Below are 25262 nucleotides of genomic sequence, written 5' to 3'. Positions count from 1 at the left end.
ATCCTTCTCCCTCCAATCTCCTGATTCTGTCTCCTCAACCCTCCTCTCCTCCCTTTCTGCATCCTTTGACTCTCTGTGTCCCCTATCCTCCCGGCCGGCTCGGTCCTCCCCTCCAGCTCCGTGGCTTGATGACTCATTGCGAGCTCACAGAACAGAGCTCCGGGCAGCGGAGCGGAAATGGAAGAAAACTAAACTCCCTGCCGACCTGGCATCTTTTCACTCCCTCCTCTCTACATTTTCTTCATCTGTTTCTGCTGCTAAGGCCACTTTCTACCACTCTAAATTCCAAGCATCTGCCTCTAACCCTAGGAAGCTCTTTGCCACATTCTCCTCCCTGCTGAATCCTCCTCCCCCCCCCCTCCTCCCTCTCTGTGGATGACTTCGTCAACCACTTTGAAAAGAAGGTTGACGACATCCGATCCTCGTTTGTTAAGTCTAATGACACTGCTGGTCCTGCTCACACTGCCCTACCCTATGCTTTGACCTCTTTCTCCCCTCTCTCTCCAGATAAAATCTTGCGACTTGTGACTGCAGGCCGCCCAACAACCTGCCCGCTTGAACCCATCCCCTCCTCTCTTCTCCAGACCATCTCCGGTGACCTTCTCCCCTACCTCACCTTGCTGATCAACTCATCCTTGACCGCTGGCCATGTCCCTTCCGTCTTCAAGAGAGCGAGAGTTGCACCCCTTCTCAAAAAACCAACACTCGATCCCACTGATGTCAACAACTACAGACCAGTATCCCTTCTTTCTTTTCTTTCCAAAACTATTGAGCGTGCCGTCTTTAGCCAACTCTCTTGATATCTCTCTCAGAATAACCTTCTTGATCCAAACCAGTCAGGTTTCAGGACTGGTCATTCAACTGAGACTGCTCTTCTCTGTGTCACGGAGGCTCTTCGCACTGCTAAAGCTAACTCTCTCTCCTCTGCTCTTGTCCTTCTAGACCTGTCTGCTGCCTTTGATACTGTGAACCATCAGATCCTCCTCTCCACCCTCTCCGAGCTGGACATCTCCGGCACGGCTCACTCCTGGATTGCGTCCTACCTGATCGGTCGCTCCTACCAAGTGGCGTGGCGAGAAGCTGTCTCCGCACCACGTGCTCTCACCACTGGTGTCCCCCAGGGCTCAGTTCTAGGCCCTCTCCTATTCTCCCTATACACCAAGTCACTTGGCTCTGTCATATCCTCACATGGCCTCTCCTATCATTGCTACGCTGACGATACACAACTAATCTTCTCCTTTCCCCCTTCTGATAACCAGGTGGCGAATCGCATCTCTGCATGTCTGGCAGACATATCAGTATGGATGACGGATCACCACCTCAAGCTGAACCTTGGCAAGACGGAGCTGCTCTTCCTCCCGGGGAAGGACTGCCCGTTCCATGATCTCGCCATCACGGTTGACAACTCCGTTGTGTCCTCCTCCCAGAGTGCGAAGAGCCTTGGCGTGACCCTGGACAACACCCTGCCGTTCTCCGCTAACATCAAGGCGGTGACCCGATCCTGCAGGTTCATGCTCTACAACATTCGGAGAGTACGACCCTGCCTTACACAGGAAGCGGCACAGGTCCTAATCCAGGCACTTGTCATCTCCCGTCTGGATTACTGCAACTCGCTGTTGGCTGGGCTCCCTGCCTGTGCCATTAAACCCCTACAACTCATCCAGAATGCCGCAGCCCGTCTGGTGTTCAACCTTCCCAAGTTCTCTCACGTCACCCCGCTCCTCCGCACACTCCACTGGCTTCCAGTTGAAGCTCACATCTGTTACAAGACCATGGTGCTTGCCTATGGAGCTGTGAGGGGAACGGCACCTCCGTACCTTCAGGCTCTGATCAGTCCCTACACCCAAACGAGGGCATTGCGTTCATCCACCTCTGGCCTGCTGGCTCCCCTTCCTCTGCGGAAGCATAGTTCCCGCTCAGCCCAGTCAAAACTGTTCGCTGCTCTGGCACCCCAATGGTGGAACAAGCTCCCTCACGACGCCAGGACAGCGGAGTCACTCACCACCTTCCGGAGACATTTGAAACCCCACCTCTTTAAGGAATACCTGGGATAGGATAAAGTAATCCTTCTACCCCCCCCCCCCCCCCCCCCTAAAAAAATTAAATTAAAAAATAATAAAACATTTGTAAGTCGCTCTGGATAAGAGCGTCTGCTAAATGACGTAAATGTAAATGTAATTTGGTCCAGAGTCAGTAACTCCCCTGGGTATGAATTCTCTCTCTATCTTATCTGTCTTCTATATTATGTTCTCCTCTCCTCCTCTCTTCTCTCCTCTATTCACTCTATTCTATCATCCACACCACATGCCAGCTTCAACACAATCCATTTACAAGTTAAAGACACACCTTGGAATAAATAGCAAAGGAAAACTACTACTAGATGTATTTTTTATTTCCCATCACCATGAATCATATTTAATAACTGAACAGTAGCAGACCTAACTTCATCTGTTCCTGACTCTGGGTAGTGGATTAAAAAGACCATCAATCTCCAATGATATTAAAGTACAATTCTGAACATTACTGATATACTGAGTGGCAAGTCAAGATATCTGCTGTATTTATTGTTTGGTTAATACCACCACCTGCTGGACATGTTTAATGTTGCTTGACTGAGCAGTATGGGAGAATAAAAGATGCCAAACTTAGGGTCGGTTTCCCGGACATCTCCATTGAACATACTTTTTAGTCTAGGACTAGGCTTAATCTGTGTCCGGGAAACCGGCCCATATAGTTCAATTAGCAAGAAAGTAACACTACCTGTTCCATGCAACTGAGGAAAATTACATTGAGACAGAGAACCAATTGAGAAAACATATCAATGGTTCTGAATGCCAACCAACATACATGAAAAGCAAACATCATGATTAATGTAAATGTTCCCAATCAAAACATTGCATTTGATAAAAATACGATAAGTTTTAATTAAACTCTGAAGATTAAATCAGTCAGACAAAAATAATTGTACAGAAAAACAGCATTTTTATCTGCGGACCATCACCACCAGCATAACTAATATCTATGTGGACCCTACTACAGTTTAACCAGCTCAGCTATAGACTACACCAGCATGACTAGTATCTATGTGGACCCTACTACAGTTTAACCAGCTCAGATATAGACTACACCAGCATGACTAGTATCTATGTGGACCCTACTACAGTTTAACCAGCTCAGCTATAGACTACACCAGCATGACTAGTATCTATGTGGACCCTACTACAGTTAAACCAGCTCAGCAGTACTATTGATAGAAAGCCCAGGATAGAGGGGCTGAGTGAATGTGGTCTGGACTCTGTGGAGGAGGGTCATTGTATCAGAGACACTGTAGAAGGACAGAGTACCTGCCTTGTGATCCAGGTACACTCCTACTCTGGAGGACTGAGGGCCTGACACTTTAGTCATAACACTATTGTGTATGAACAAATAACTACCTCTATAACACTGTAAAATCCAGGACTTGTCATTGAGTCCAAATCCACCATCTGTCCCTGTTCTGCTGATGTCTTTATATGAGACTGCTGTAACACACCGCCCACTCCACTCCACCTCCCAGTAACAGCGTCCAGACAGACACTCTCTACACAGAACCATACTGTATTTGGTGAATCTGTCTGGATGATCAGGATATGGTTGGACTTGGTCTGTATAGGTCAACTTTCTGTTCCCTTCAGACAGAGAGAGGCGTTTGTGTGCTGTGTTTGGGTCCAGTGTGAGCTGACAGGAATCTGGGAGAAGAGCAGAGCAGAGACCAATGAGGGGAGTTAGAACAATAAGTGAAGTCAGATACTGTATCTATCCTGTCTTTGATTAGAGCACAGCAGAGATCAAATCAGAGAAATATGAGGAGTCAGATAGATACCCAGTCTTTGATTAGATCTACTATTGCTATATATTTCTAGAGGGATTGTTAGGAGTGTCAGTAAAAAGAGACTGTTAGTTACTTCAGAATAAAGAGACTCACATTGTAAGAACTGTTCTCTGGTCTTGGGCTCTGGAGGCAGTACAACATCCACTATATTCACTACAGACACACAAACACATTCACAGAGAGAGGGAATGTTATCATCACACCATATTCCACATGTATATGACTAGTAGGGAACTTTCAATGGTCTAAAGTTGATGTTCTTATAATTTTCAACACACCTGTAGTGGAGATCTTGGTCCATTCTCCTTTAAGGACGTCTTCTAGTTTCTCTCTCAGTTCAGACACAGTCTTACTCACATCTCCAAAGTACTGAAGAGGACGGAAAACGATGCTGGGTAAGTCTGAAGATACACTGGTACTGGAGAGAGACTGATAACTCTGGAGAGAGAGAGTGAGAGGGAGCAGAACCAAATGATTGAGAGTTTTAATTTCATATCACATGTATCAAGGCAGTTGAGTTACCTGGAGGAAATGGATGTGATCCTCTGTGTGTGAGAGCTGCTCCAGCTCAGTGCTTCTCTTCCTCAGCTCAGCTATCTCCTGCTCCAGTTGCTCCAGGAGTCCTTCAGCTTGACTCACTTGAGCCTTCTCTTGGGCTCTGATCAGCTCCTTCACCTCAGAGCGCCTTCTCTCAATGGAGCGAATCAGCTTGGTAAAGATCTTATCACTGTCCTCCACTGCTGCCTGTGCAGAGCGCTGTTGAGAGAGAGGGAGACTTGTCTTACTTTAATGAGCCATCCTCATTACACTAACACCCCCCCTCCTAAAAGCACATTGCGTGACACCACAACCTCCACACAATCACATTATCCAGTACCCAACACCACAGTACAATACACCATCCAGCACCACATTCCAACCGTCCATCCAACCCCTTCTCTCCATTCGTACAGACAGCCCCCCTGAGCCCCCATACCTCCTGAAACATCTCCACACTGTTGATCATTTTGTACAACTCAAACTCAACCCTAAGGCGTCAACAGTAATGGCATTATCCTGGCAACACAGAAAAAACATGATGAACAGTCTGTCATTGCAGAAAACGGACACCCCTCCCCAACTCCCAGGTCAACCCGAGCCAACCAGCTATTGGTGTCCAGGGTTCCATGTAATACCCTCCACTGGAGGACCCCTGACCTTTCCAGCACTGGGAGCTTATAGAGCACCCTCCACCTATACCCTGCCATGCTCTCAGCCCCCACAACCCCCTGCCACTGATGCCCCTTCACTCCCGCTAAGCTCCTGATGTGTCTAACCTTGACACTGAGGGTGTACAGCACCTTACCCCCCACCTCCTCAAACTCCCCCAGGCTCAGAGTGTTAAAAGTCAGTAAGTCCTCCGGACTCTCCTGCCAGTCCCCAGTCTCTGCTGTCACTTGCAGTGGTGGAAACGGTGGTGGCCCCTCCTCAAGCTGCTCCAGCCCTAAGTACTGCAGCATAGAAATCAGAGACCCCTGCTGTATTGAGTCTCTCCTGCCGCATGATGAAGAGCTGCTGATCCAGCCCCAAACCACCAGCCCTCCTCAACAGAGCACATGCTGGTTCCCTCCAGCCCACCTCCGTACGGTACAGTAGCCTCTGTGCTGCTGAGTCAGAACGCTGCCACCCTGACCAGAAAAAATTCACTAACTTGCGCTGCAGGTCCACAAGCAGACCACCGGGGGCGTTGAGAATGGCCAATTTAAGCCATAGAGAGGATGCCACCAAGTTGTTGATGATCAGCACCGTCCCTCTGTATGCCAATTGGGAGATGAGCCACCTCCACTTCGTCAGCCTCGACACCACCGCTTGTGACACTCCTTCCCAGTTCTTCCTATCCCAACCCTCCGAGCCCAGATACACCCCAAGCATCTTGAGCCACTCACAGCCCCACTGCAACCCCCCTGGAAGCTGCGGAGGTGCCCTGTCCCTCCATGCCCCACATAACAGAGCCTCACTCTTGCCCCAGTTTACCAAAGCAGAAGACGCCCCCTCGTACACCCTCAAACTATTCTCCAGGGCCTGTAGGTTCTGCTCATCCCTAACCAACACAGACGTCATCAGCGTATGCTGACACTGCTATGCCTGTCCCCAACCCTATGCCTGGCTCCCACACTCCCTGTAGCCTCCTGCGTAGCAGGCCCAGAAAGGGCTCAATAACAAGAGTGTATAGCTGCCCTGACAGAGGGCATCCCTGGTGAATGCCCCTCCCTACCCAGACTGGCCTACTGAGCCCTCCCCACACCTTGACCATACATGAAGCCCCAGCGTACAGCATTTGAACACAGGCCACAAAATTCTCCCCACAACCAAAACAACACATTGAACAGATATTCATGGTCCACCCTATCAAAGGCTTTCTCCTGATTATGAACAGATTGTCTGTGTTTGAGCGTCCTGGTACACAGTACGTTTGGTCCTTGTGTACAATAGAGTCCAGGTGGGACTTCAGTCTGTTAACGAGGACCTTGGTAAAGACCTTATAGTCCAAACAGAGCAATGCCACAGGCCTCCAGTTCTTTAAGTCGCTCAAATCCCCTTTATTGGGCAGGAGAGTCAAAGCCTCCCGTCTACATCTTAGCGACAGCTCCCCCACCCCGACGCACTCACGCAACACACAAAACAAGTCCTGTCCAATAATTCCCCAGAATTGTTTAGAAAAATCCACGTCTGAGAGACAGCAGCTGAGAGTTTGTGAAAGGCCAGGGAAATGTCCATTTGATTACTCTGTGACAGAGAGAGTTTGGAAAGGTCTGTGAGCAGAACCTGAGAACACCCAGGATCACAGAGTTCTGCCCTCTATAAATCAGAGTACAACTCCACAGCCCGCGGCCTCATCTCCCCCACAACAGAAGTTACCCACCCATCAGGCTCCCTCATCTCCCCCACAACAGAAGTTACCCGCCCATCAGGCTCCCTCATCTCCCCCACAACAGAAGTTACCCACCCATCAGGCTCCCTCATCTCCCCACAACAGAAGTTACCCACCCATCAGGCTCCCTCATCTCCCCACAACAGAAGTTACCCACCCATCAGGCTCCCTCATCTCCCCACAACAGAAGTTACCCACCCATCAGGCTCCCTCATCTCCCCCACAACAGAAGTTACCCACCCATCAGGCTCCCTCATCTCCCCACAACAGAAGTTACCCGCCCATCAGACAAACGTAAAACAAGGGATTTTCTTGGTTTCCCAACTCTGTTTTTCCAACCCCTCTGGTGAAACAGAGAACTGAGCCCTGTACTATAATATAATATAATGTGCCATTTTGCAGACGCTTTTATCCAAAGCGACTTACAGTCATGCGTGCATATATATATATATATATATATTTTTGTGTATGGGTGGTCCCGGGGATCGAACCCACTACCCTGGCGTTACAAGCGCCGTGCTCTACCAGCTGAGCTACAGAGGACCAGGTGCAGACACATTTATGAAAGCAAAGACATGGTCATTATTTGGGCTCTAAACACTAACAACCTACCCTTACACACCTCTTTTGCTACCCCTGCACTAAGATTTCTGCCATGGCATTTAAATGTTTTTGGTTTACATATTCCCCCAGTCTTTGCCGCCGTTCATGTTAAGGAAGTCTAACCGTGAAATCACCACAATCAGAAACCAGTAGAGAAGCCCATAAAGCCGCCATGCCAGAAAAAAACATCAATTTAAGCAGATTCTGAAGACATGCCCTTAAGAACCCATGACCCATTTTCTCAGCCTATACCGCTTCCTGGGTGAGAGGACACTAAACCCCTCATTCTTCATCACGTGTTGTACTGACCTTACAAACCTTCCAGGATCAATCAAATAAGACTCCAGCAGAACCTTCTTTTTCCCCTTTAGTCTCCATCAGGAACCTAGAAAGTTCTCTTACCGTATATACTGGGCCCTCAGCCTGACTGGCTGTCAGCTCTGGATCCAATGAGCCGTCTGAAAACGAGACGCCTTGTCCTCCGCTCCCACAGACTCACCTCCCCCCTCTTCCTCCTCCTCCATTGGCACGGTACCGTCCTCCTCCTCCCCAGTCTCTGCCCCCCTGCACTTCCCCCCTGATCAGAGCCTCTTCCCCAATGACAGGCAATATTTCCTGGGATGAGCCCACCAAGCTTTCGCCCACCGGAGTCTCTGTTACTACAGAAACCTGCCTCAGCTCATGTAGCCCAGCTGCAACCCTCCCCACCACCGCTTTCTCCACGGCCTGCGCACCACCACTTGACCATGCACTACTACCGTGTAGCTCAGTTGGTAGAGCATGGCGCTTGCAACACCAAGGTTGTGGGTTCGTTTCGCATGGGGGGACAGTATGAAAATGTATGCACTCACTAACTGTAAGTCGCTCTGGATAAGAGCATCTGCTAAATGACTAAAATGTAAAAAATGTACTCTCCTCCCTCCTGGTACCCCTGCCATTTTTTTGCAATTCTGAGTAATCACTATTTTAGTACGGATTAGTAAGGAAAAACACTTTATTCAGTACTACTGCAGTTGCTTAATAACTCCAATAGATGGCAGCATAAGACCATGAATGACATTTCAGAAGATTAGTTTAGTTCTCTCCCTGGATACACCACCACTCCACCTCACAGGAAAACTCCTCCTGCCTGAGCTTTTTACTGTCCCTTTCCACACTGCTAACGCAAGAGGAAGGACTGAAAACACATTACTGTGAAGTAATATAATGATGATTCATGTTTATTATTACCTGTTTTTATATTATACTTCATTACTATAATGATTATCAATAAGCCTAAACATTAATTCAGTCACCTCTGGTCGACAAAAACGTATTTTCCTAGTACATTAATTGTCAAATTCATCAACCAGCATCAAGCACTCTGCCTTCTCACGCAAGCGAGGGGCATGTTGAGGTAAATATGCTAACCGCGACGGTTGCATTATGTAATTTATTGGTGGGCTGGAAGATGCAGTGTTTTTTCTTTTCTATTCAGAGGCTATTTACTCCCAATATGAGATAATTTTATATAGAATGTTTTTATAATGCATTTACTAGGGTTGAGGTTAGCGCATCTGAGTATGGATTATTTGGCAGGGGTTCAATACCTGTCCGACCTATCAATCATGTTGCTGCTTGTAGCCTATAACTGATGATCCCCACACTAGAAACACCGAAAACTATCTGTGCTAGCAAACCCTGTGTTCCACCCCTCCCCTGTGTAACCTTGAAGTTTGTTAAGAAACAAACACTACGAAAAGAGACAACATGTTTAACGGATTCCGCTTGGCACCCAGCCGAGAGCACACGAAAACCACTTGCAAATTTACCAAAACTAACCAACTATTTTCGGTCTGTTCGTACGTAATAAACGGAGGCAGATTAGCCACCACAACTCTTGTCGAAAGAGGCGAAATCTGCACCAACACACCCCTCACAAAAATCCCACTCACAACAAGACAAACCTTTTTCATTAACACAACCACCGCCTTGTTCATTCTGGATGCAGATTGCAGATGTTCCGCTCCAACCTGTCCAACCTGCAAAACTTCCTCCACACCTTTCTCCGGAACGCACCCGAAGCGACAGCGTTTCTTCTCCCCTCGGTTGAGGCCATCACGCCGCCCTAACAAACTACCCCTACTCCCCCCTCAACTCTAAACGATAAACAATGGAAACCAATAAACAAACCCTCCACTATGAGGAAATACATTCATAAAATACGCAAGAACCAAAAGAAAAAAGAATAGTAGCCCTCCTCACGAACCACAACCTCTCACACCAACAACTTCTTCTTCTAATATATAATGGCGGTCCACAAACCAACGTTAAAGGTGCATGCCGCCACCTACTGTGCTGGAGTGTGTGGTCAATCACGGTTTCCAACATTTCTAAATCCTCCTACCTAACTCAGTACTTCTGAGAAAATAAAGAAGAGCCCTACTAACTTCTAATATACCCTCCCCCATCCCCAAAATCCTTTCCAACCCCCCCAACCCCGTCCAACCTCAATGTTTCCCTCTCTTCAACATACTTACAACAATATAACAACACATGCTCCACCGTTTCATCAACCATACCTTCCAGACACAAATCATTCCCATGCTTGCCAACCAGATGTAATGACGAGTTCAATGTACAATGTCCTAAGCGCAATCAAGTAAACACCACATCTTCCTTCTTAATCTGACATTTGAATCTGGGTCCACCAACCTTTCTTTGGAGGACATATAAATGCCGGCCCTTGTGCTCAGAGTACCATCTCTTATGCCACACATCTATCAAAATGGCTCTGATCTTACACTTGGCCTCACCTCTACCCAGTGGAACATTAATATCAATTATATCTCGTTTCAAAGCTCTTTTAGCTAACTGGTCTACAATTTCATTCCTTTCCACACAATAGTAGGTCACTCCTATTGGATTTACCAGATGATAAACTATTCAATACAGACAGAGAATCTGAGAAAACTATAATTCTACCATGTTGTACGTCCTCCACCCACTGGAGGGCAACTATTATCACCAACAGTTCAACTGAGTATACTGACAGTTCATCTGTTAGTCTTCTACATATCTGCACATCAAATTCAGGAACGTAAACGCCTGCTCCTGTGAGCCCACTATCTGGGTCCTTGGATCCATTTGTGAAAAGCGGTAAAAAACTATAAAAACTTCTACCAATGTAAATGTCAACCAGTTTCTCTATATCACTGACTTCTGACCAATCTTTCCTTTTCTCTACCAAGGTTAGATCAACAACAGGGTCTGGGAGTAACCATGGAGGAACATCCCCTATCACCACAGAAGGGCCGACCTCCAACTCCCTCAAACCACTCTCATCAGCAAGCTTTCCAACTGTCCAACCAAAACCACTGCCTTGTCTACTAGTATATTCCCAACAGTCATCTAGAACAGTAGCAGTGGGATGCTCAACCTCACAGCCTTTCAACCCAATAAGATAATGACCATTTTTTACGCTGTATATCCAAAGGCATCTCACCTGCCTCTACCAGTAAGGCACATACAGATGTTGATTTAAATGCACCAGTACATATCCTTTAAGATATTTACTGGATTCTGTCCATGCCGCTGTTCCATAACCTATACACCTGTAATCAATTGTCGTCCTGATCAGAGCTCTATAAATATCTATCAATGATTGTCTGTCAGCACCCCATTCATAACCAGAGACCCACACAACCAACTACCATAAAAGTGATGGAATGAGAGAGACAGAGACATCGTTACAACACTATACATAGACATAATATAACGGTTCTTCTTCTTTGGAGTTTAACGGCGGTTGGCATCCAATATGTTGCATTACTGCCTCCAACTGGACTATAATATAAATCCATTATACTTTGTGATACAACATGGGAAAAGGGGAAATTATAATAATACAGAAAACACCCTTCCAACTAACCCTAAACTCATTAAATACCCACTACCCCATTCCACTACTTTGACCCTATCTGCTCCTGCACCATGCCAACGGCCTGGGAGGACGGGACACCACCACTCAACACACCCTGTAACTCTTCTGAAGTCTAATCTTGTATGCCCAAATACTTCTCTGCAGCTGCCACCACAACATCTATTTTCTGTGATTTACGTTCCATTTCTGCGGTACAGTTGATAACCATTGCTATGAGCGCTAAGAAGCTATCATTACTAAAGCATATATCACTCGTTGGCCTATCCCTCTGTGCTGGCACAGATCTACTACTCACAGGGATCCTCTCAGGATCTCTCACCCTTGACCCATCCTCCTCTACTTTCTTCACTGCCTCAGCATACGACACCTTCTGCACTACTCTGACTCTAGGCACCTTAACCTGCCTCTCTCGCACCGGACACCTCCGATCCCCAGCAACATGGGCATCCCATCAGTTGACACACAACTTTATCCACCGAAACTACACAAACCTCTATCCCATGCCCTCCTGCACACTTCCCACATCTTGGAATCTCCCTCCTACAAACTGCTGCAACATGATCATAAACGTTGCACCTGAATCAGCACAGTGGATTCGGCACAAAGTTCTAACAGGATAACTGATATATCCTAACATGACTTTATCGGGCAAAGACTCAAAACTCAAAAGGACTGACAGTGACTCCTCTGTTTCACCACGCTCACCACCGGGTCTGTGTTGCACCAAACGGCGGGAATCACAAACACCAAGAAGCTTAAACTTCAATTGTTCCACCTCCACACTTAATGCTACCCCAGAAATCACTCCTTTCAGCCTTTCAACCTAACCCAATAAGCTAATGACCATTTTTTCCCTGCCTCCTCCAGAAAGGCACATACAGATGTTTATTTAAATGCACCAATACATATCCTTAAAGATATACAGTGAGGGAAAAAAGTATTTGATCCCCTGCTGATTTTGTACGTTTGCCCACTGACAAAGAAATGATCAGTCTATAATTTTAATGGTAGGATTATTTGAACAGTGAGAGACAGAATAAGAAAGAAATCCAGAAAAATGCATGTCAAAAATGTTATAAATTGATTTGCATTTTAATGAGGGAAATAAGTATTTGACCCCTCTGCAAAACATGACTTAGTACTTGGTGGCAAAACCCTTGTTGGCAATCACAGAGGTCAGACGTTTCTTGTAGTTGGCCACCAGGTTTGCACACATCTCAGGAGGGATTTTGTCCCACTCCTATTTGCAGATCTTCTCCAAGTCATTAAGGTTTCGAAGTTGACGTTTGGCAACTCGAACCTTCAGCTCCCTCCACAGATTTCTATGGGATTAAGGTCTGGAGACTGGCTAGGCCACTCCAGGACCTTAATGTACTTCTTCTTGAGCCACTCCTTTGTTGCCTTGGCCGTGTGTTTTGGGTCATTGTCATGCTGGAATACCCTTCCACGATGCATTTTCAATGCCCTGGCCAAGGGAAGGAGGTTCTCACCCAAGATTTGACGGTACATGGCCCCATCCATCGTCCCTTTGATGCTGTGAAGTTGCCCTGTCCCCTTAGCAGAAAAACACCCCCAAACCATAATGTTTCCACCTCCATGTTTGACGGTGGGGATGGTGTTCTTGGGGTCATAGGCAGCATTCCTCCTCCTCCAAACACGGCGAGTTGAGTTGATGCCATAGTGCTCCATTTTGGTCTCATCTGACCACTTTCACCCAGTTCTCCTCTGAATCATTTAGATGTTCATTGGCAAACTTCAGACGGGCATGTATATGTGATTTCTTGAGCAGGGGGACATTGCGGGCGCTGCAGGATTTCAGTCCTTCACGGCGTAGTGTGTTACCAATTGTTTTCTTGGTGTCTATGGTCCCAGCTGCCTTGAGATCATTGACAAGATCCTCCCGTGTAGTTCTGGGCTGATTCCTCACCGTTCTCATGATCATTGCAACTCCACGAGGTGAGATCTTGCATAGAGCCCCAGGCCGAGGGAGATTGACAGTTATTTTGTGTTTCTTCTATTTGCGAATAATCGCACCAACTGTTGTCACCTTCTCACCAAGCTGCTTGGCGATGGTCTTGTAGCCCATTCCAGCCTTGTGTAGGTCTACAATCTTGTCCCTGACATCCTTGGAGAGCTCTTTGGTCTTGGCCATAGTGGAGAGTTTGGAATCTGATTGATTGCTTCTGTGGACAGGTGTCTTTTATACAGGTAACAAACTGAGATTAGGAGCACTCCCTTTAAGAGTGTGCTCCTAATCTCAGCTCGTTACCTGTATAAAAGACACCTGGGAGCAAGAAATCTTTCTGATTGAGAGGGGCTCAAATACTTATTTCCCTCATTAAAATGCAAATCAATTTATAACATTTTTGACATGCGTTTTTCTGGATTGTTTTGTTGTTATTCTGTCTCTCACTGATCAAATAAACCTACCATTAAAATTAAAGACTGATAGTTTCTTTGTCAGTGGGCAAACGTACAAAATCAGCATCTTGGAATCTCCCTCCTACAAACTGCTGCAACATGACAAACGTTGCACCTGAAATACCGCAGTGGTTTCGGCACAAAAGCTCTAACAGGATAACTGATATATCCTAACATGAATTTGTCAGGTAGACACAAAACTCAAAAGGACTGACAGTGAGTCCTCTGTTTCACCACGCTCACCACCGGGTCTGCGTCGCACCAAACGGCAGGCATCACAAACACCAAGAAGCTTCAACTTGAATTGCTCCACCACCACACTTAACGCTACCCCAGAAATCACTCCTTTCAATGGTGCCCTGTTCCTAAGAGCAAAGCAAGAAACAGATCTTGACCCAAGTTGCGTGACACGGAGCGCCCACTCCATCTGGTCACAAATATCACAAGTCCACTACAGGTTACTGTAATTATGATTTGTAATGCAACATTCATTAATGTATGCGCAACTCATAAGCTGTATGTGGACACAGGACAAGGACACACCATGTGTTAGTGGTGTCACGAGTGAGGAATAGAAGGTCAGTTTGCCAAGATAGATTGGGGCCCACTGGTGCTAATATTAGGATGGGTACGTGATGGAATGGCCTGGCTAGGGTGTCACACGACACCAAGGAGAGGAATGATAAGTAGGAGGTGAGTGGCAGTTAGTAATAGTTAGCAACTGGGTACGATAAAAGTAGGTTGGAAGGGCATTATATAAGTTGAAAGCTGTGGTAAGGAAGTCAGCACGTTTGTCTTATTATATGATCCATTACTGAAATAAACATAAATCAAACTTCCAGCTGAGTGTCGACTGCTCTCTCTTACATCCTGAACTTCTCCATACCAGAAACTCATCATAAAAGTTACCTTCACTGATTCAACTGCACCCAACTCCTTTCCCACACACCCTGAAACCACAAATGGAACTGCCAAAAGGTATGGATCCACTTTCTACAACAATGTAACTCCTACTGCACCAGATTCTTCTTTATCATGTCCATTGATGCCAGGCTCTGGTTCTGAGCTCATCACCACACCTTCTACCTCACTTAACTCTCCCTCATTCATTTCCATTTCACCTCCAGAACTCAGTCTGGCGAATGGCTCACTCTGTTTGCACTTGAATTATAACATGTGAAATGTCTCTATTCCTTTGAACATTTTGTGAGTGCAATGTTTACTGTTCATTTCTGATTGTTTATTTTACTTTTGTTTATTATCTATTTCACTTGCTTTGGCAATGTAAACATATGTTTCCCATGCCAATAAAGCCCTTTGAATTAAATTGAGAGAGAGAGCGAGTGCTTCATGTTAATGTATACGTAACCGGTGTGAAATGGCTAGCTAGTTAGCGGTGCGCGCTAGTAGCATTTCAATCGGTGACGTCACTCGCTCTGAGACCTTGAAGTAGTTGTTTCCCTTGCTCTGCAAGGGCCGTGGCTTTTGTGGAGCGATGGGTAACGGTGCTTCGAGGGTGACTGTTGTCGATGTGTGCAGAGAGTCCCTTGTTCAAGCCCAGGTAGGGGCGAGGAGAGGGACGGAAGCAACACAGTTACATATAGGGGACATGAGTCAGTCATGGTTACGTGATGAGGTAGCCCCGCCTGCGACTTCAAAATCAGTGTCGGCCCTCAGCCCAATAGGGAATGTCCTCTTGGTGTAACGGTCAAGATGTTATTTTCTCCCTCATTAGACCCGGGTTCATATCCCGCCGGTTACATTAAGCAGTATATTCTCTGAAAGGGCCAGACAGCCGGTTCCCAACAGCGGGGTCAGTCGGATTGGATGGGGGCCTCTCTCCCTCTCTCTCTCTCTCTCTCTCTCTGACTGGAGGAGAGATGTGAAATGGTGTGTCTCCTCTGGTCAACAATACTCACCTTGAGAGACTCCACAGCCTGTTGGAGCTCCTTCAGCTCCTTCTCTCTCTCCTGGAATCTCTGCTGGACCTTCTGCTGACTCATCCCCAGCTGCCTCTGTGGAGAATCACTCTTCAATGAGCTATCAAGCTTTATTTGTCCAGTAGATCAATAGTATAGTAATGTGACATAGGGCCCATAGAGAGGAAGGTCTAAAAAATTGATGGTCCATTTACAATATGATATTTATATGTTGCTATGTGAATGATTATAGTTTTTATGGTAGATGTACATGTATCAAGGGGTTGAGACTGAACTTTGATCTCCTAAAAGGACATTCGGAATGATAATAGTGTTTGACTTCAGAAAATTGTGATACATTTGGAGCAAACTCAATATACTCCAGGTTTGTGTTCATATTTGTTCTGATGAGGATCGATTTCATTTGAATGATCTCATATTCAAACAGCCTTAGTTCCTACTGTATCTTTAATTCTTTGTTTATCAGACAGTCACCAACAAGTTGTTCTGGTCTTACCTGTTTCTCAGTCCTCTCTGCTGCAGCTGACACTATATCATGGCCTTTATGTTCATCCATTGTACACAGATAACAGATACACTGCTGATCGGTACGACAGTAAACCTCCAGTAGTTTGTCATGATCAGAGCAGATCTTCTCCTGTAGTTGTGCGGTGGCTTTGACCAGCTTGTGCTTCTTGAAACCAGGAAATTCATAGTGAGGTTGGAGGTGAGTCTCACAGTAAGAGGCTAGACACACCAGACAGGACATGAGGGCTTTCTGCTTTCTGGTCCCAGTGCAGAAATCACACGCCACATCTCCAGGTCCAGCATAGCACAGAGCAGGAGGGGGAGCAGCCTGGAGTCCTGTCTTCTTCAGTTTCTCCACCAACTCAGCCAACATGTTATTTTTCCTCAGATTAGGCCTTGGAGTGAAGGTCTCTCTGCACTGAGGACAGCTATAGACCCCTTTCAGAACATCCTGATCCCAGCAGCCCTCAATACAGCTCCTACAGTAACTGTGTCCACAGGGGATGGTGACTGGCTCCTTCAGTAGATCCAGACAGACAGAACAACAGAACTGGTCCTGGTCCAGCAGAACTCCCTGCTGAGCCATTTGGACGGTTGTTCACTCTCAGACAGACAGACGACACAGAGACTCAGATCAGTTTCGTTTCCTCAGAAGAGAGTTTGTGGGAGGGGGATGGAATTCCTGGTTCTGCCAGAGGGGTGGGGTTAGAAGGAGGGAGGGAGAGGTTAGAGGAATGGCGGAGGAGAGAAGGCCTTATAATACACTTAAGTGTTCTAATTCAGCAATAAGGCCTGAGGAGTTGTGGTATATTGCCAATATACAGTACCATGGCTAAGGGCTGTTCTTAGGCAAGACGCAACATGGATTGAGAATTATGGAACACTTTCAAAAATCAAATAAAATACAATTTTATTGGTCACATACACATATTTAGCAGATGTTATTGCGGGTGTAGCGAAATGCTTGTGTTCCTGGCTCCAACAGTGCATTAATAAGTTACAATAAACAACAATACACACTAATCTAAAAAGTAAAGGAATGGAAGAAATATAAGAAATTAAGAAATATAAAAAGATTAGGACGAGCAATGTTGGAGTCCGGAGTATAAATATATATTTATACACAGTATACATACAATGAGGGAAAAAAGTATTTGATCCCCTGCTTATTTTGTACGTTTGCCCACTGACAAAGACATGGTCAGTCTATAATTTTAATGGTAGGTTTATTTGAACAGTGAGAGACAGAATAACAACCAAAAAATCCAGAAAAACGCATGTCAAAAATTCTATAAATTGATTTGCATTTTAATGAGGGAAATAAGTATTTGACCTCTCTGCAAAACATGACTTAGTACTTGGTGGCAAAACCCATGTTGGCAATCACAGAGGTCAGCCTTTTCTTGTCGTTGGCCACCAGGTTTGCACACATCTCAGGAGGGATTTTGTTCCACTCCTCTTTGCAGATCTTCTCCAAATCATTACGGTTTCGAGGCTGACGTTTGGCAACTCGAACCTTCAGCTCCCTCCACAGATTTTCTATGGGATTAAGGTTTGGAGACTGGCTAGGCCACTCCAGGACCTTAATGTGCTTCTTCTTGAGCCACTCCTTTGTTGCCTTGGCCGTGTGTTTTGGGTCATTGTCATTGCTGAAGGTTCGAGTTGCCAAACGTCAGCCTCGAAACCTTAATGACTTGGAGAAGATCTGCAAAGAGGAGTGGGACAAAATCCCTCCTGAGATGTGTCCAAACCTGGTCTCTCACTGTTCAAATAAACCTACCATTAAAATTATAGACTGATCATGTCTTTGTCAGTGGGAAAACGTACAAAATCAGCAGGGGATCAAATACTTTTTTCCCTCACTGTACATAGGGCAGCAGCCTCTAAGGTGAAGGTTAGAGTAACCGGATGGTAGACGTCTAGTGACAGTGACTAAAGTTCAGGGCAGGTTACTGGGCGGGGGCTAGCTAGTGGTGACTATTTAACAGTCTGATGGCCTTGAGATAGAAGCTATTTTTCAGTCTCTTGGTCCCAGCTTTGATGCGCCTGTACTGACCTTGCCTTCTGGATGGTAGCGGGGTGAACAGGCCGTGGCTCGGCTGGCTGAGGTTGTTGATGATTTGCTCACACTCAGGTACATGTAACAAGTGTCTCCTATTTCTCCTGTATGTAACTCCCTCAGGTGTCATTAGATCACATGACCTGGTTGCCACTGTTTTCACTATATGGGCCTCAGCGCTCCATGTTTTCCCATCATGCATTTTCACCCTATCATTTGGACTGAGTGCACTGAGCACCTTGGACCCTTTGTCATAGTACCTTTTCTGTTCAGTCTTTTCTCTCCGTTGGTTAAGAATCACCTTGTCATGCTTCTCTGTTTCTAGGAGTACTGGCAACCTAGTTTTGAGTTTCCTGTTGAACAACAGCTCTGCAGGAGACAGACCATTTTTTTGTGGAGTAGCCCTGTAGTTTAACAAAGCTAGATTCGGATCTGTCTGAGTTGAGAGCTTTCTCAAGCAGTAGTTTCACTGTTTTGGCACCGTTCTCGACTAACCCATTAGAATGTGGGTACAGTGGGCTGGATGTGACATGCTTGAACCTGTACAGTTTAGCAAAATCACTGAAAGCTGAACAGCTGAACCGTTGTCCGTATGGACTACCTCTGCGACCCCATGACGAGCAAAGAATGACAATGTGAGTTATCACCTGACTAGCAGTAGTGTCCTTCAGCAAAGCTCTCTGGGTAATGAGAGTAATAGTCCATCATTATACAACGGATGGGTCTAATCCTGAATGCTGATTGGTTAAAACCGCATTCCAGCCGGTGTCTATTCCTACTTTGCCACATGGTCTCAATACCTTTTTTTCCTCAACCAACATCGGCTCTTTGCTGTTTTGACCTGTATTTCTGGCATGTTTCACAGGCTGTAAGTGTCTGCTCTATATCAGCATTCATCTTGGGCCAGAATAACACTGCTTTTTGACTTTTCCATCCCTAGATGGTCCTTGTATATTTTGATCAGAATGTTTTTCTGTAACACACTTGGTATCACAATTCTTGAACCCTTAAACATCCCTGTATTGACCATAAGGGTATGGTATAGCTTATACAGACTACCTGCATGTTATGGCTTGAATCACCTTTTGCAAACACAAATCTTCTGCAGTAGCACATTAAATAACTGTCCACATTTCATCTGAGATTGGGCAACTCTTTCTGATAAGGTTTACATCCTGCTCGTATATCTGGTTTGGTTCTGAGCTGTCAAAAGCTCTGGACAATGTGTCTGCCACTAACAATTCTTTCCCTGGCCTGTACTCGAGTTGCAAGTCATATTTCTGAAGTTTTAGAAACAGTCTGTTCCCTTGGTGGTGTGTTAGACCCTTCTTTACAATAGTAACTTAAGGTTGATGATCTGTTTCATCCCACACTGTTTTACCACAGATAAACACACTGAATTTCTCACATGCATATGACAGTGCCAATGCCTCTTTCTCAATCTGAGCATAGTTACACTCAGAAGTTGTCAGAGCCCTGGAGGCATATGCAACAGGGCACCATCTAGTGCCATACTGCTGTAACAACACTGCTCCTTAACCTGTGTGGTGTCTAAGCAATTTATGACTTTGCTAATGTTTGCAAATGGTATCTTAGAGGATGTTGATTCAGCTTAGGGAAGCATCTGGAGAGCAGTTCCATAGGGGCACCCTAAAACAGAGGAAGTCGGTTTTGTGGAGTCATGGGATTGGTCTGTAGGGGAAACCACCCATATCATGTTAAAGATTATAAATACTTGGTTGGGACAAAGGAGGACAGGACAACATATTAGACCGGGTCCGTTGTTCTCCAGATGCCTGCAGATGTCTGTAAATTTACGCTGAAATCTTTTGAAATAATAAACCTTTATAATCAAAGTACAGTGTAAGCGGACTCCTTGTTCTCTCAGCATAATTAGCATCATTATTTAGTTACTGCACCTGCTTTAGAGGCATCTGCTGAGATTTAGGTTTTGAGCTTTTTATCATAGAACCAAAGTACTGGAGCATGCATGATCAATGCCTTGAGCTCCTCAAAACTCTTTCTGGTGATTACTGTTCCAACACCACTCTGTAGTTTTACACAGTAGACTTCTCATCTGACTAGTGTGAGTTGCCAGATTAGGTAAACATTTGCCTACATAGTTACCCATCCCTAAGAACCTTTGTACGTCCTCTTGATCGGTAGGCAGTGGCATGTTCTTGATGGCGGTCACTTTGCTCTGGTCTATCTGAACACCTTCACATGTTAGTTTTTCACCCAAGAAGGTTATTTCTGTATTTCTGAATTCCCATTTGTCTGCGTTTAGCTTTAGCCCATTATCTCTGGCTAGATCAAGTGCTGCTTTCAACCTGGTGTTGTGCTCTTCAAGAGTCTGAGCCCATATTAGCACATCATCAATGGACACTGTGGTGCCTGACACACTCTCAGATATCTGTTGGACTGTCCTATGAAAGACTTCTGGTGCTGAAGTGAGACCAAATGGGAACCTTTTAAATGACTACCTACCAAAAAGAGGATTGAAAGTACAAAGCCTTGTACTCTCCTTGTCTAGACTGATCTGCCAAAACCCTGATGAGGCGTCTAGCTTTGAGAAGTATTTAGCCCCTGCTATGTCCCTGAATATCTCCCCTCTGGTAGGCAGCTGAAAGTGTTCCCTTTTTACATGCTTGTTTAGCTCTTTTGGATCCATACAGTCTGAGCGAGCCGTCTTCCTTCTCAACTATTACTAGTGAGTGGACCCATTCAGTAGGCTCTTCTACTTTGTCTAGGATATCTAAGGACTCTAGCCTCAGCAGCTCTGCTTTTAGCTAGTCTCTTAGTGATAATGGTACCTTTCTAGGTGCATGGATCACTGGTCTATTTGGCTGATCTAACTCCATTTTGTACTGCACCTTGAGTTTTCCTATTCCCTGAAAAACATCAGCATATGCATCCTCAACATTAGTCATTTCACCATATGAACCCATTTCACTAGACCCAGTAAGTTACATGACTTTAACCCAATGATGGGTGTTGTTTCTCCCTTTACTATGACAAACGGAACCTTGTGAGATTCATCATCTACCTCCAGCACCAACCTGCATGTTCCTTAAGACCACTGGTTTTACCTGTAACCGTAACAATTCAGTCTCTGGAATGATGTTGACCTGTGCTCCAGTGTCAAGTTTGAACACAATATCAGTTCCATTAGCCTTGTAGGTAGCAGTCCTCGTCTGGTCCTGCAAGTGCGACTGTTCCCACAAAGAGGTCACCAAAAGACCCCTCACTGTACTCGTTGTCACCACTGTTGTCCTGGTCCTCGTTGACACAGTGTACTGTATTTTGTTGTCTCAGCTGCCTGCATTTGAGTGAGAAGGGGTTCTTCATGCCACAGTTGTAACACTCCTTTCTATATGCTGGGCACTGGCAAGGTCTGTGCTCTCCTCCTCAGTTGCTAAATGAGCGCTGGTTCCCTGAAGTGGGCTGCTGTCCTTTGAAGTTAGCCGTTTAGCTGTAGCTCTTCCTTCGCTAACGTACTCCACTTTGCATACGGTGTCACTAAGAACACCGCTGTCCATTGGCCGTATGCGACTCTGAGTCACCTCTCTAGCTTGACACATTTGTATCGCTCTTTCTAGTGTCAATTCATTCTCACCAAATAACTTCTCTCAGCCCCTTGTCTCTCAACCCCATGACAATTCTCTCATATCAGAAAGTCTGCAATTTGACTGAAATTACACCACTGACATTTCAGATTCAAGTCCATAATAATTTATTCTGGGAGTTCAAAAAGACAGAAATTTGACTTATACCAGTTCATAATCTGCATGCTCTTCATCCATTAGCTGAAAGCTGTTGTAGACATCAATAGTGTCCTAGACTGTGAGAAACAGTGCGACCTTCTGTGCGTCGTCTTTTTCAGCCGCTCCTATCGCCGTCAGATAGAGGGTGAAACGCTGCTTGAACCGCTTCCATTGCTCTTCAATGTTGCCGTTCAGTTTCAGTTCTGTTGGAGGCTTTAGCTGCTCCATGTCGTTAGCCAGCTAGCACTGCAAAACGACTAGCTACATGCACTGCATGCTCCGTTAGCTCCGACGTGGTTATTTTTACCTCAGTCTCGTTAGCCCAGTGGCTAGTTAGCTAACGTTAGTCAAGTTAGCTAGTTGACGTGAAGCCTCTTGGCTGCGTTCAGCATTTTCGACCAAAACTCGATGATGGATGAGTCAAAGGCGAGTTATTTCACTCCTGGTACCATGTTGTATCTTCTTGTCTAATAAATACTAAAGAAAACAACAGTTCTTTAAAACATAAGTACTTCTTTATTCAAGTTAACCGGAGCCATACAAGTATCGTGCATTAAGCTGAGATCTCCCACTCTTTGTTTGAATGTTAAATGACGAGACAGAGGCATTGATGCGAGTAACCAGTCTTGTTCAGTATATTGCAATACATCCAGGTATCTAGTAAGTAGCAGAGTGACAAACCATTTTTTCCCTTTTGCCCTTACTGCCCCTATGTACTCGCTATACATCCTCTGTGCTGTTGTTCCCTTTCTCTGTGTTTATTTCAATGGAGTGCACTCCATTTCTCTTGCTTTTCATGCAGGCCCTTGCGAAGTGATTAGCTGTACCACAGGATTTGCATATTTTTCCATAGGCTGGGCAGTGTTCTTTTCCTCGTCCATGAGAAATGCCACAATATCTGCATGCATTGGGGTTGTCTACTGCAGAGTTGGCTGTAGTATTAGCATTAGCTGTGGCAAAAGGGAATTTATTTACTGGCTGCCTGAATGTACCATTGACATTGTCCATATGTTGCCTTTCTAGCTCCATGGACCGTATCCGTATATCAGTAAGCTCTGCTGCACGGCATGTCTCCACTGCCAAGACCAGTGTCAGGTCACATTCTCTCAGCAAACGTCTGCGGGTGACCTCATCAGTTATGCCAAGCACTATCTTATCTCTGATCAGTTCATCTCTTAAAGCACCATAGTCACATGTAGCTGCCTTTTCCCTTAGCCTAGTGACAAAGCTGTCAATGGACTCCCCGACCTCCTGTTTGCAACATCCGAAAACATAACGCTCGTAGATAACGTTCTTTGCTGGCTTAAAGTAAAGTTGGAGAGCATCAAGAATAGCTGTAGCGTTACCTTGCTGAGCTACTGTTAGGTTCAGGTTGTGTTTGTATACGTGTCGGCATTCAGCTCCCATTATAGTCCTCAAAGTGGCAGCCACTACCTCATCGTCCTTTTCCCGAAGTCCCGTTGCTAGTGCATAGTCCTCCCATTCACCTCTAAACGTATCCCAGTTTGTGCTCCAATCTCCGCTGAGCTTCATAACGGCGGGAGGGGGAATGTTCGCTGCCATGTCTAAACGGTGCTAACAACACTGAAGCTAACTAGCAAACTCAATCTAGCTAAGGACAATTCCGGCAAAGTTTTACTCACTAAGCTTTTTTTTTTTTTTGTAAACCAGAACAGGTGACACTAATTTGCAGAAAGCATGGTTAGTTATCCGACTCTGACACCATGTTTGAATGTTCAATGACGAGACAGAGGCATTGATGCGAGTAACCAGTCTTGTTCAGTATATTGCAATACATCCGGGTATCTCAAGTACACCGGTAAAACACTGGAGTTGCAGTAATTAACATTTACCAACCATAACACTCGTCTGCGCCGGCTTCGTGTCCGATACAGTATGCCACAGAGGCAGGGTTGCCAGGTGAAGCTACATTTCTAACCCAATGACAACTCAAAACCCGTACAAAATGCTGAAAACTAGCCCCATTTTTTTTTTCACAGCAAGAGAGGACTTGCCATAATTATACAATAAACCCTTTTTCCATAATGTTATCAAGCCAATTAAGAAGGAATATCATAGTAACTTGTAATGGCTTTAGAAGCAAAATTCGAGTTTCCTCAAAATAATAATTATTGCAAGCTATGACATAACATAATAAAGGAATTTGAATATGTGGCAAGAGAAAAGATAATTCGCCCTAATTATAATCGCCAGATCATTTTCCATCAATGGATGTTGATTTAACTCGTTTAACTGCTATGATTAAGCAATAAGGCACAATGGGGTATGGTATATGGCCATATACACAAACCCCGGGGTGCCTTATTACTATTATAAACTGGTTACCAATCACTGATTTACATGTTAATAATATGTATATGAACTAAATATGCTTGTCAACAACAGCCAGTGTTTATTTTTTAGAATTTGTTTTACCTATAGCCTAATCTGACTACTGTTACCATCAATCTAATGCGTTCTAACAACTGATCGGCTTTGATCATTTCCAATTTAATTAACAAAAAATGTCCATTAATTATTGCATAATAACACAAGTCTACAACAACAACAAACTGAAGTTATAGGCTACTTATTAAATAGGTTTTTCAGCTCCAGGTAGGCTACACAAGTGGCACTAATTGAGTGATATCGTCATTTCAACATATTTATTGTATCAAATGGTAGCCTATAATGGCATAAACATTAATAGGCTACTTAATGGCCAACAGAGGCAAATGTATCATTCTCCTCATTTAATGTCAGTTTCATTGAGGATTTTCCCCCATAAAAAGAACCACGCAAAGGAGTTCCATAACTTCCATTTCAAAGTTCCACTCTGGCAGCCCCCGAGACCCAAGAACTGAGCATGCATAAAGCGCTTCACTTGATACTGTTTTCTTTAAGCAGTCAACATTAGAATGCAGTTTAAACCACCTCAGAGTCGTTTTCCAGTGCTTTGTCTCCATTATTTCTTGATGTGCATCAGTTGTAGCGTATGAATATGTTTAATGGGAAAAGGGTTGGAAATAGGTGTCTCCATACTGGGAATCTAAATATCCTACCTACAACTGGTAAAAAGTTCTAACAACGTGCGTAATGCTCTCGTTCCTCTCGCTCCCGTGACTCAGCCAATAGCTGTTGTGCTCTCTCAATACACTCTCCTTCGGCCCTCCGCATCACTCACTGCCTGACAGTCAGCAGCAGGTCTCTCAACACACTCTCCTTCGGCCCTCTGCATCACTCACTGCCTGACAGTCAGCAGCA

The 25262-nt window shown here is 45.2% G+C and overlaps 1 protein-coding gene across 1 annotated transcript; it reads right to left on the bottom strand.

The window, feature by feature from the left end:
- Positions 1–3225: 3225 nt before the first annotated feature.
- On the bottom strand, positions 3226–16771 carry LOC311148721 (tripartite motif-containing protein 16-like; the record flags this gene model as incomplete). Its single annotated transcript, XM_084185698.1, has 6 exons — positions 16165–16771; positions 15648–15743; positions 4394–4627; positions 4150–4309; positions 3965–4024; positions 3226–3728 (listed from the first exon to the last, which is right to left on the bottom strand). The coding sequence occupies exons 1-6, from the start codon at positions 16759–16761 to the stop codon at positions 3226–3228; spliced, it is 1650 nt and encodes a 549-aa protein (XP_084041824.1). The 5' UTR covers positions 16762–16771.
- Positions 16772–25262: the final 8491 nt, after the last annotated feature.

Source organism: Coregonus lavaretus, assembly GCF_964263955.1.
Source record: "Coregonus lavaretus genome assembly, chromosome: 21".
NCBI lineage: Eukaryota > Metazoa > Chordata > Actinopteri > Salmoniformes > Salmonidae > Coregonus > Coregonus lavaretus.
Note: the sequence above shows the minus strand (reverse complement) of the source record. Positions and strands in the feature narration are given on the sequence as shown.